At 48.3% G+C, this 12,482-nt stretch overlaps 1 protein-coding gene across 1 annotated transcript; it reads left to right on the top strand.

Annotated features, from left to right (window-relative positions):
- The first annotated feature begins 6,916 nt into the window (after positions 1-6,916).
- Positions 6,917-10,710, top strand: arl4ca (ADP-ribosylation factor-like 4Ca). The gene is made up of 2 exons (XM_072671256.1): positions 6,917-7,261; positions 7,965-10,710. The coding sequence occupies exon 2, from the start codon at positions 7,998-8,000 to the stop codon at positions 8,565-8,567; it is 570 nt and encodes a 189-aa protein (XP_072527357.1). The 5' UTR covers positions 6,917-7,261; positions 7,965-7,997; the 3' UTR covers positions 8,568-10,710.
- The last annotated feature ends 1,772 nt before the right edge of the window (positions 10,711-12,482 follow it).

Genomic DNA, 12,482 nt, shown 5'->3' with positions numbered 1-12,482 from the left:
TGATGGTGGGTCAGTCAGGAGTGTACTGTAGATGTGATGGTGGGTCAGGAGTGTACTGTAGATGTGATGGTGGAGTTGGATAGGGCTGATATCTGCTGTTCTACTTTGTGGTGTAAAATAAATGGACAGTGTTTGATAGAGCAGGCTCTTTTCACTGGTCATAAGTATTTGGACGCAGATATTCTGATGTGTTTAGGTGGGAAAGCTGGTCTGCTTCCAACAGTGCAGAGCTGGACTGGATGAATAGAGCTGTATGGATTTAGCAGACTGTTTAGGGGCTGTGACTTAGCACAGAGCAACAAGGCAACATGGAGCTCTGCTGCAGTCCAGGAGCGAAGTTGCTGACGTTGATTGTTTTCCTGCCAGTAACGGCGTGATTTATTTGGCATGTTGCTGGGCTTTGTTGTCTTGGCTTCTGCCTTTAATCCTTGACCGAGCAGAAATTTGCTTTCATTGAGATTGTTAATCAGCGGGTGTCTGGATGCGGCCAAGCGGCCAGATAATTACTGCTAAGTACTTCTGGACCAGAACTCTGGAAACGGTCAGTCAGTACTTTCCGAAGCTGCTGGACTGACAAACTGAAACTGACAGTTATGATTGTTGATATGCTTTTGATCTTCTTCCTCTTCCAGATCATGTTGGAGCAGTTCTATTGGTCAAGTCATCATGGAACATTTTAGTGGATACAGAATAATTCATAGTGGATACTGAAGAATTCATAGTGGATACTGAAGAATTCATAGTGGATACTGAATAATTCATAGTGGATATTGAATAATTCATAGTGGACATTAAAGAATTCATAGTAGATACTGAATAATTCATAGCGGACACTGAAGAATTCATAGTGGATACTGAATAATTCATAGTGGATATTGAAGAATTCATAGTGGATACTAAAGAACTTTAGGGGATACTGAATAATTCATACTGGATAGCATAAAATAGTAGTTACTCAGAAATTCATAGTAGAAACTGAATAATTCATAATAGGCACTAAATCATTGTAATACTGCTATAATAATAATAATAATAGTAGTAGTAGTAGTAGTAGTAATATGAGGCAGAACTCTGTCTGATCTGTGTTATAAAGGAAGTGATCGGATCCAGTCTGAGTGTAGAGGGTTGGAGCAGACGCAGGAGGACTCAATGTGTCCATTGTGAGCTGCTGAAAAATACATGAGGCCGCACAGGTAGGACTCTCAAGTGACACCCGGGCAACGTTACACCTCAGCAAGTACTGCACCGTGTGAGTGTGTGTGTGTGTAAGTGTGTGTGTGTGAGTGTGTGTGTGTGTGTAAGTGTGTGTGTGTAAGTAGGTGTGTGTGAGAGTGAGAGAGAGATGAAAACCTAAAATCTGCAGCTTTTATTGGACAGGCTTAGATGAGATTGGATGAGATTGGATGAGGTTGGGCGAGGTTAGATGAGATTGGACGATGTTGGGCGAGGTTAGATGAGATTGGACGAGGTTGGGCGAGGTTAGATGAGATTGGACGAGGTTGGGCGAGGTTAGATGAGATTGGACGAGGTTGGGCGAGGTTAGATGAGATTGGACGAGGTTGGGTGAGGTTAGATGAGATTGGACGAGGTTGGGCGAGGTTAGATGAGATTGGACGAGGTTGGGTGAGGTTAGATGAGATTGGACGAGGTTGGGCGAGGTTAGATGAGATTGGACGAGGTTGGGCGAGGTTAGATGAGATTGGACGAGGTTGGGCGAGGTTAGATGAGATTGGACGAGGTTGGGCGAGGTTAGATGAGATTGGACGAGGTTGGGTGAGGTTAGATGAGATTGGACGAGGTTGGGCGAGGTTAGATGAGATTGGACGAGGTTGGGCGAGGTTAGATGAGATTGGACGATGTTGGGCGAGGTTAGATGAGATTGGACGAGGTTGGGCGAGGTTGGGCGAGGTTAGATGAGATTGGACGAGGTTGGGCGAGGTTAGATGAGATTAGATGAGGTTAGATGAGATTGAATGAGGTAAGATGAGGTTAGATGAGTTTTTTTATAGTTAAATGAGATTGGACGAGGTTGGATGGGGTTAGATAGCGTGTGTGGGGGTGGGGCTATTGAGAGCGTGGAGGAGGAGGCGGGGTCTTAAGAGAGTATGCAGCGTCTGAGAGAGAAACAAAAGCCAGTGTTGAGGGGGGATTAAAGAGAGGCCAAGTGGGCGAGAGAGAAAGTGAGACAGAGAAGATGAAGGACAGAGATGGTCCTGTGTGTGTGTGTGTGTGTGTGTGTGTGTGTGTGTGTGTGTGTGTGTGCTGATTTGAGACACTGGCCATCCACCTTATTGATCCCACAGCAGCGTTAGTGACTGAATCAATGCCGCCCACAGGAACACACACAATTAGGCCAGAACTCTGCTGTTACACACAGCTTTATAATGCAGCCCCCTACACACACACACACACACACACACACACACACACACACACACATGGATCATACACATCTCATCCCCAACATTCACACATACACAATCATACACCCTCACACAAACAAGCCTCCATACACATTTATGGACCATCAGAGTTTGAGGGATCCATATTTAGGTGATCACATTTGGGGGATCAGCAGGGTTTGAGGGGTCCATATTTGGGAAATCACAGGGGTTTGGGGAATCAGTAGGGTTCAGGAATTAAATTATGGGTATCATCAGGGTTTAAAGATCTCATTTTGAGGATCGCCAGGGTTTAAGGGATCTATATTTAGGTGATTACATCGGGGATCGTCGGGGTTTGAAGGATTCTTATAGGGGGATCACACTTGGGGGATCACCAGGGATTGAAGTCATATTAAGGGGATCACCAGGGTTCGAGGGATCCATATTTTGGAGATCTCTAAGGTTTGAGGGATCCATATTTTGGGGATCTCTAAAGTTTGAGGGATACATATTTTGGGGATCTCTAAAGTTTGAGGGATCCATATTTTGGGGATCTCTAAGGTTTGAGGGATCCATATTTTGGGGATCTCTAAGGTTTGAGGGATCCATATTTTGGGGATCTCTAAGGTTTGAGGGATCCATATTTTAGGAATCTAAAATATTTCTGGGGATCAAATACTGAGGGAATCATCAGGGTTTGAGGAATCAGTAGAGTTTGGGGATCACATGTTGGGAAATCTCTACAGTTTGAGGACAAGCAAGGTTTCCTCAGGGAACCACAGATTGAGAGAACCGTCTCTGAGGGACTAATTTAAGAGCATTTAGGCCGGCCACTCGATCTGTATGTAAATGGTCAGTTTGCTCACCATGGTGATGATGAAAGACCCTGGGGTGTGTGTGTGGTGGGGGAGGGGGGTGTTTACTAAGAAGAGCACTTCCTCCTGATCTCCAGGTGCCACTCCTGCTGAGCTGCAGTGCAGCTGCCACACACAGTCTAAAGGACTCATTATGGCCCAGGGTGGGCTGGACGCTACTGACCACCTCACACTGCACTGACATTGTTTCAGATCTGATTCCCACACCACGTTCCTCAGCCAGCGTTTACAGGCCGTGTTTCCACCACTGAAAGCCAAACATGCATTGTCCACGGTCCTGCTATTGTCCCGCTGTCCTGTTAACCGGTGCCGCCGCTTTCGGCCTCGGATTCCTGGAATCTTCGGCAGATCCAGTTTTCCTCAAACCTCCCTCCCCGTCCACTGCAAGGCTAAAAACAGCGGTCGGCTCCCTCACCAGGAGGTCACAGGTTCTATCCCAGGTGATGCCCTAGCCATCCGTCAGTGGATGGGAGCCCCGGAGAGCATAACTGCACCTGGGCTATGCGGCCCTCCCTCTCCCCCCTCTATCTCTCAGCATGGGCGATGCTGGCTAGCACAGCTTTCACCCTCCCAGTGCTGGAAGCATCGTCTGACTGAAGGAGCTCTAGAAACACATGTCCAAAAGTTTGTGGACAACTCTTCCAAGGAATACATTCAGCTGCTTGACGTTGCACATATTGCTGACACCGATGTGCAAATGCACACACACAGCTGGTCTAGTCCCTGTAGAGAAGAAGTACTGCCAATAGAATAGGACTTCTAGGACCTATTGCTCCATTCAGTACTTTTGGATGGGACGAGCTGGGGAGTTGTTAGGATGAGGTGGGGTGCTCCTCCAACCAAAGCAGGAGAAACTCGTTTTAATACCCTCCCTTGATTTCAGAGGAAGCAGTGAATCAGCAGGTGTCCCAATACTTTTGTCCAAAAAGGATACATAAAATGACATATTTAGGCCAGATTTGGGGCAATTTCCCTCGCTAAGATATCATTTTCTCGCCATCATTATGCCTTGCGTAACGACAGGCCTGCAGAAACAGGGCTGTATTTAGCCGGGATAAACACCATCCCTCCATTCTCACCGCCTCGCTGCTTCGGACTACAGCTCACTTTGATCCGTTTTGAATTGTTTCGGAGCAATAAAGCGTTCTTGGCTCGCGCAGACACTCACAAACACCTTCCTTCCTGTTTCCTTCCGCCTTTAAAAGTGGCAGAATGGCAGGAACCCTGGCTTTTGTTTACCCGTTCTGCTCCGACCCTCCCTTTCGCTCCCTAGCCAAGCCCGGGCCCAGCCAGATGCTCCGAGCCGCCGTGATCGGCTCCAGTTCGCCATCTCAGGTTCAGCAACTGGTGGATACGAGTGTTTCACAGTGGGGGGATCATGTGTGTGTGTTTGTTCTTCAGTGCTGTTGGAACAGCATCCCAAGAGGCTCCTCGTGAAGCTGCTTGAGAGGAGCCAAGAATGTCCACAGCTGCATTAAGACACATGGGGGGTTGCCGAGGTATCTACAGCAGAGGACGAATACGGAAAAAAATATGTGTCCGAACATTTGACATATTTACGTCCCAGGATGCAGGGTGAAGATGCCCGTAGCTCAATGCTGCCATCTGGTGGACAAATGGCAAGGGTACACCTAAAGCATTTCTTGTGACCCTGCCTGGATCTCCAATCCAAGATTCACTATATGTCCAAATATTTGTGGCCACCCCTTCTAATGAATGTATTCAGCTACTTGAAGTAGCACAGATGTGCAAATGCACACACACAGCTTGTCTAGTCACTGCCAATAGAATAATAGGACTCTCTGGAGCAGATCAACAACATGACCCTATTGGCTCCATGCTGCCTAACGCCAGGCGTGGACTAGAGGAGGGGTATAAAGCCCCCCAGCATTGAGGAGCTGTGGAGCGTCCACAGACTATATTTGGACATACGGTGTAGCTGGTAGGTGTTGCGTGTTGACGGTAGGTGTTGCAGGTAGGTGTTGCAGGTGGGTGTTGAAACTACCTACACCATGTGTACAGGTGAGCTGGCAGCCAGCCAACCCTGAAGTACAGGAACCCTCTGATGTAAACCAGGTGGTTTAATCCCACTGGGGGAAAAAAGCTGGGGGGGGGGAAATGGGGTCGTGATTAGGGAAGCGCAATACCACTTTCAGGCAGCAGGTGTCAGGAGAGTCAAGCGAGTTTCTGCGTCTGCGGCTCTGAACAGCGTCCGGCTTAGCGACCGTTAGCGAGTGCCCTGAACACCACAACTAGCAAAGAGACTCACCGAGACCTGGCGCTGAGGGCTCTGACCTGGCACTGAGGGCTCTGTTTCTCAAGGGTTTTAACCAAACCTGGCTGAAACACTCTGATTGGATGCTGGTGTGAGTTAATTAGCATATTTACACAAACATGAGTAAATCTGTCCCACCGTTCAGCCCTGCCTTCACTCCAGTTCAGATACAACTTCCTCTTGGTGTCTGAACGGCAGAGTCGCTCGCTGTCTTCCGGGTCTGCCGACTGAAGACCCTTCTCTTCCAAGAGTACCTGGGCGAAGTACCTGGGCGAAGTACCTGGGTGAAGTACCTGGGCACAGTACTTATGCGAAGTACCTGAGCAAAGTACTTGGGCGAAGTACCTGGGCGAAGTTCCTGGGCGAAGTACCTGGGTGAAGTACCTGGGTGAAGTACCTGGGCGAAGTACTTGGACGAAGTACCTGGGCGAAGTACTTGGGCGAAGTACCTGGGCGAAGTACTTGAGCGAAGTACAGAGGAATCTGTTGGATACTACCTCTACTACCTCTAACTTTTGTAAGTCTCTCCGGAGAAGAGCTTCTGCCAAACGTCATAAATGTAAATGTAACAGATGAGAAGCAGCTATGGCTTCTTTACGTTGTCTTGGGGACAGCTACGTCATTTCCTACGCTCTGAAGAGGCGAGAGGGGGCATCCTTGCCTAGTACCTCAAGAAGTCCATTAGCCCTCACATGGGTTCCATCTAGACCCCATATGCCGTGTACAACCCAGATGGGGTCCATGTTTAACCCCTGCTGGTCCCGCCACTGACCCTGTTGGGCATCCATAAATGAGGGCCAACGTGAAACCTGGGGACCAAACCTTCTAGTTCCCAGTTGGGCCACCCACTGCAGACCCTGCACAGACTGGGGACTGGAAACTGGAAACAGAAGAGGCGAGAGGGGGCATCCTTGCGTAGTACCTCTAGAAGTCCATTAGCCTTGACTGTGCCTTTGGGTGTAAAGACTTGGGATACTGGTCCATTAAGTTGGATTATGACCTCCGATTGGTCAGCACACTTCGGCTAAAGATTCGGTGCTCACTGCAGGTCTGCAGGTCTTCATGGAGGACTCAACAGAATTTGGTTCCAGCCCTGGTGGCATCATGTGACGGGGGGAGGGGTATCAGTTACAGTTAATGTGATGTAATGGGATGTAATGGGATGTAATGGGATGTAATGGGGTTTGGGGCGACACTGATGAACCTGAACATCAGCCTAATGTGCAGCAACAGCGAGGCGAGCAGGGGGCTCCCAGTTGCACAGCTGTAATGTGATTAAGCTGGTGTGTGTGTGTGTGTGAGTGTGTGTGTTGGAGTGCTTCCTCAGCTCCAGTGTGGGAGGAGTGTGTGCACACACATATGGAGCGCCTTGCATCTGTCTATCTAGTGCAGAGTGTGTGTGTGCAGCAGCCAAGGAGCAGCACTGACCGAAGAATAAGCTGAAGCGAACAGCGACTGGAGGGGGTTTGAGGGGTCTGCAAGCCCCCCTCCTGCCCCTGAATCACCTCGCCTTGCCTCGCATCGCCTCGCCTCATCCCTCTCATCTGCCTGAACGAAGAAATAGAGGGCTGAGGGATGATCACCAGCAGCGCAAGACCTTTCCTGGACTAACCGGAGGAGCATCTCCACCCTGACCATCGTCCTTCTTCTTCTTCAGGCTCTCCACAGAGGACCAAAACAGGACCATGCGCCTCGCTCAGACTCGCTCGCCAACTGCATTTCAGCCGGTAAAGCTCACCTGCAGGCTAAGAATAGAGCGGATGGGTCAGTTGAGGAGTAGCCCTGGTCAGCTGTAATCGGTGTAGCTGGAGAAGCAATCAGCACATGTCTGCTTCTAGACGTTTCAGGTTTCAGGTTTTACCCATAGAACGTCAACGAGAACTAGAGCGGATGTCTCTGGCGATGTCCAGTCTTAGCGAAAAAGGGGTCTTACTAAGAACCATCTAACGAGGCAAAGAACCCTTTTGAGGGTTCATTCAGTTGTCAAGGTTCTGTATGGAACTCTTACAGAACCAGAAGGCAGAAGGTTCTCAGATGCACCAGGATGCCAGTTGTTCCAGAAGTCTTAAAAAAGGTCACTCTGAGTGATGCCTTAGAAGAACCACCTTTGGTTCTTTATGATTTGTGTAGCGTGAAGGGTCCACACCAGTTCTTCCAAGTTCTTCCAATGGTCTTTCCATTCTGTGAATGTCCATTTACTCACATTACAGAAGAGGTTCCTCTAAGGCAGCCTCAAAGAACCCTTTGTGGCACCCTTTTTAAAGTGCCTAAGCACCTGCCTAAGCAGGACCCTGGCATCCCAAGGCATTAGAACATCTAGGTATGCATCTAAATGGTTCCTGACTATATAGAACCATCCCCCTTACTAAAGAACCCTTGAGGAACCTTTCTTTTTAATTCCCTGTTAACTCTGTTTTCTAATTCCTGCAGGACTGCTCCTGACTTTACAAGCCCGCCGTCAAAATGGGCAACAGCTTATCCACCATCACGGTCTTCCAGCCCCTGCACGTGGTGATCCTGGGTCTGGACTCTGCGGGCAAGACCACGGTTCTGTACCGGCTCAAGTTCAACGAGTTTGTGAACACGGTCCCCACCATAGGGTTCAATGCTGAGCGCGTGCGGTTGGCCGGACGTGGGGTCACCTGCCACCTGTGGGACGCCGGTGGCCACGAGAAGCTCCGGGCCCTGTGGAGACCCTACAGTCGCCGCACTGATGGCATCGTCTATGTGGTGGATTCAGTGGACGTGGAGAGGCTGGACGAGGCTCGGGCCGAGCTGCACCGAGTGGCCCGGTTCTCCGAGCACCAGGGAGCGCCGTTGCTCATCCTCGCGAACAAGCAGGACCTACCCGGTTCGCTGTCTGCTGCCGAGGTGGAACAGAGGCTGGACTTGCAGGACATCAGCCCGGGAGCTGCTTACCATGTCCAGCCGGCTTGCGCCATCATCGGAGAGGGACTGCAGGAGGGCATGGACAAACTGTGCGAAATGATCGTCAAGCGCAGAAAAAGCTTGAAGCAGAAGAAGAGGCGGTGATGAGGGACGATGCTTTGGGTCACTGTGTGTGAGGAACTGTGAGGCTGACCGGCGGACGTTTGGACTTGACCTTCTCTCACTGTTGGACCAATGCTAGGTAACTGTAGATTCAACCAAATACTAAAAATGAGACGTAGCGTACACTACAGGTTGTCCATCATGGAGCGCATCATAGACCATCTAACCAGGCGAAGAACCACTTCCAGGGTTCTTTGACTTGTCATGGTTCTGTATATAACTGTTGCCTGTACTAAATAAACCTGGAAGAACCCATTTTTATAGGACCGTAGATGTTGCGATGCACGAGGGCGCCAGGTCCTCAGTGGAAATGCTCAGAGGGTTCTTTGAGAGATGCCTTGGAAGAATCATGTTGGATTCCAAAATACAGCCATGTTTGAATGAGATCTGCGAGTGTGAAGAACCTTTTAAAGGTTCCACACCAGTTCAAGGGTTGATGGTTCTTCTAAAGCATTGCTCAAAGAACCCTTTGTTGGTTAGCATAGGCACTGACGGAGGGATTTTCACTGAGGAATTTGCATCCCAGGGCATTAGAACATGTTCTAGGTAATGTCTGGAACAGCCAAATGATGAAGATGAGAACCTTGTTTTTATGGGATCCAGGCTGAATTGTCGAGACTGAGCTGTAACTGGATTTATGAAGAACACCCCAGCAGAGGCTAAATTACTGGTTGGGTTTTTGTTTGTGTCGTACTGAAGAACCTCTATTTTAGGAACCTGCTACTGGCAGCAGGAAAAGGGATGAACCGGAGAAAGTGTTTGGGTTGCCAGAAACTCGGTGTCATGGGAGTCCCATGCAATGATCCTCAGAGCCAGCCAGTATCCCAGCCAACAGGATCATGTAGGGCTCACATGGGTGGAACGTGAGCTAGGTGGGTTCCAGGTGGGTTCCAGGTGGGCATGGGCTCTGAGTGGGTGTGTACATGTGTTGTTACTGGGACCCAGTTGGGCTTCCCAATTGGGCCCCATTGTTACAGCCCACCCTAATTTTACATGGGTTCTAGACCCCGTATGTAGTGTACAACCCAGATGGGGTCCATGTTAACTCCTCCTGGTCCCACCACTGACCCTGTTGGGCATCCATATATGAGGGCCAAGGTGGAACCCGAGGGAACCCAGTTGTAACCCAGTTGGGCCACGCATACAGACCCCGCATGGACGTGTTACCTGGGGTTGAGACCTCTGAGGACCTGCCATTGGTTGGGAACTCAAAGCCATCCAGGTGGAACCACCAACACAATTAGGAACCAACCAATCACATTCTGACTTACATTGAGTGGAACCAGTTTTGTCTGAAAAAACATCACTAGTCTTTCTGGAAGGTTCTAGATAGGTTGTAAGTGTGAATGGCAGTATAAGCAGGATACATATTACTCTAGTCCTTCTGGGGGTTCTAGATAGGTTGTGAGGGTGAATGGCAGTATGAGCAGGATACATATTACTCTAGTCCTTCTGGGGGTTCTAGATAGGTTGTGAGGGTGAATGGCAGTATAAGCAGGATACATATTACTCTAGTCCTTCTGGAGGTTCTAGATATGCTGTGAGTGTGAATGGCAGTATGAGCAGGATACATATTACTCTAGTCCTTCTGGAGGTTCTAGATATGCTGTGAGTGTGAATGGCAGTATGAGCAGGATACATATTACTCTAGTCCTTCTGGAGGTTCTAGATATGCTGTGAGTGTGAATGGCTGTATGAGCAGGATACATATTACTCTAGTCCTTCTGGAGGTTCTAGATATGCTGTGAGTGTGAATGGCAGTATGAGCAGGATAAACCTTACTCTACTCCTCCTGGATGTTCTAGATAGGCTGTGAGTGTGAATGGCAGTATGAGCAAGATAAACCTTACTTTAGTCCTTCTGGAGGTTCTAGATAGGCTGTAAGTGTGAACAATAATGTGAGCAGGATGAACATCAGTCTAGTCCTTTGGAGGCTCTATAGATTGGAACCCATGTAAAAAGCCTGAGCTCAAGTAAACAAACATCACTCGCCGTTGCCCTCTAGTGGCTGGGAGTTACTTCTGTAGAATAAGCGTCATGTTCGAGGGGACATTCTGGCTCGGTTCTTCTGTGTCCTTCACTGGAATGGAGCCAGAATGGACCATCTGGGTGTGTCATGCGTTAATGAACCCTGTAATAAAGGCACCGTTTGAAGCCAAACTCTCAATAAAGTGAACCAAACTGCTGAAGAGGAGCTTGGAGTGTTTTTATTGGCTCGACTTTTCTGTTTTTGAGAGACGCGAACACAATATCCAAATGTTTGCGGACGCCCCTTATCATGAATGGATTTGGCTACTTTACGCTGCACCCATTGCTGACACAAGAGAGGGTATAAAGAAGACCCCCAGCATTGAGCTGTGGGGCAGTGGAGGAACTGTGTTCTCTGGAGTGATGGATGAATGCTGCTCCATTCAAAATTTCTTATGGGATTAGGGAGTCCAACATCCTGACCTCCCTAACCCTGCTCTTGTTGTGGAATGCAATCAAATCCTCACAGCAATACTTCAAATCCAGAATCTAGTAGAAAATCTTCTTCTCTGGACAGTAGAGACAGTTACTTCAACAGAAGCAGGATCAGTTCTTTTTAATATCCTTGATTTCAGAAGAAACTGTGAATGCAGGAGCAGGTGTCCCAATACTTTTGTCCATATCCCACACCTAGATTGAGAAATGGATATTATTAGCTGCTCTCAACCGTTGTGTAATTAGGAGAGGCACCTTGAGCTGGAGAAACCCCACCGACCGAGGAGAAGGAATCCAGGGCACCACACACACACACACACACACACACACACACCGGTGAACACAAATTGATACAGTCCCAGTTTTTGACTCAGTGGGGCTATTAGGCTAAAATAGTCTTAGCAACTTGGGGTGTTGGGGGGGGGGCTGGAATATCATGGCAACCACTTGGCAACACCATAGCAACCTCCAAGCAACCATCTGGAACAACATGTCAGCCACCTTATAGACATATCTGGCACCTTGTCAACCACATAGCAACCATCTGCATCCAAACATGTTATCTTGAATGATCAGCAAATTTTAAAATCATTTTTTTGTCTGATCGACACCAACAACCAGTTGGAATGTCATGGCAACCACTTAGCAACACCATAGCAACCACTTGGAAAGCCATAGCATCCTCCAAGCAACCACCTGAAATGCCATTGTCAGCCACCTTAAATACTACAACAACTGCCTAGCAACACCTTAACAACCATTCGGAACACCATGTCAGTCATCTTAGAAACCATAAGAACAGCCTAGCAACACCTTAACAACCACCTGGAACACCAGGTCAACCACATAGCAACCACTTGCAATCAGCAAATTGATAATTCTAGTTTTTTTTTTTATTATTGACACCAACAACCAGCTGGAATGTCATGGCAACTTCCGTAGCAACACCATAGCAACCACCTGGAATGCCATTGTCAGCCACCTTAAATAGTACAACCATGTCAACCACTTGCAATCCCTTAGCTAGTCTGTCTTTGTGGATGATCATTTTTTTGGGATTGTAAGTGCTAACTACGCTATGATGGGCTGGACTGATCCAAGGTGTCTCGCTATTATTATTATTATTATTATTAATATTACTGTTGTTGTTGTGATATATGACCTACTACCTCTCCCTTCTCTCTGGCTTTCATACTTTTCCTTCCAACACTCGGACCCGGATGGCTAATTTTAGCGCTGCAGGTAATGAGAATCTATATATAGTTATCAATAATTAATAGCGCCCCCATCCTGAAGTCCTGAGAGAGCAGAGGAAGAGAAATGGGTTCTCTCTGAAAGCAGACGGACGGAAAGGCTAATGATCATGAATACTGCAGGAGCTCGTCGCGAGCGTGAGGCCGAGGGTGAGCCGTTAGTGGGACGTCAGCCTGGTTT

The sequence above is a fragment of the Salminus brasiliensis genome, chromosome 25 (genome assembly GCF_030463535.1).
Source record: "Salminus brasiliensis chromosome 25, fSalBra1.hap2, whole genome shotgun sequence".
NCBI lineage: Eukaryota > Metazoa > Chordata > Actinopteri > Characiformes > Bryconidae > Salminus > Salminus brasiliensis.
The sequence above is the reverse complement of the archived record's forward strand: the minus strand, read 5'-3'. Positions and strand labels throughout refer to the sequence as shown.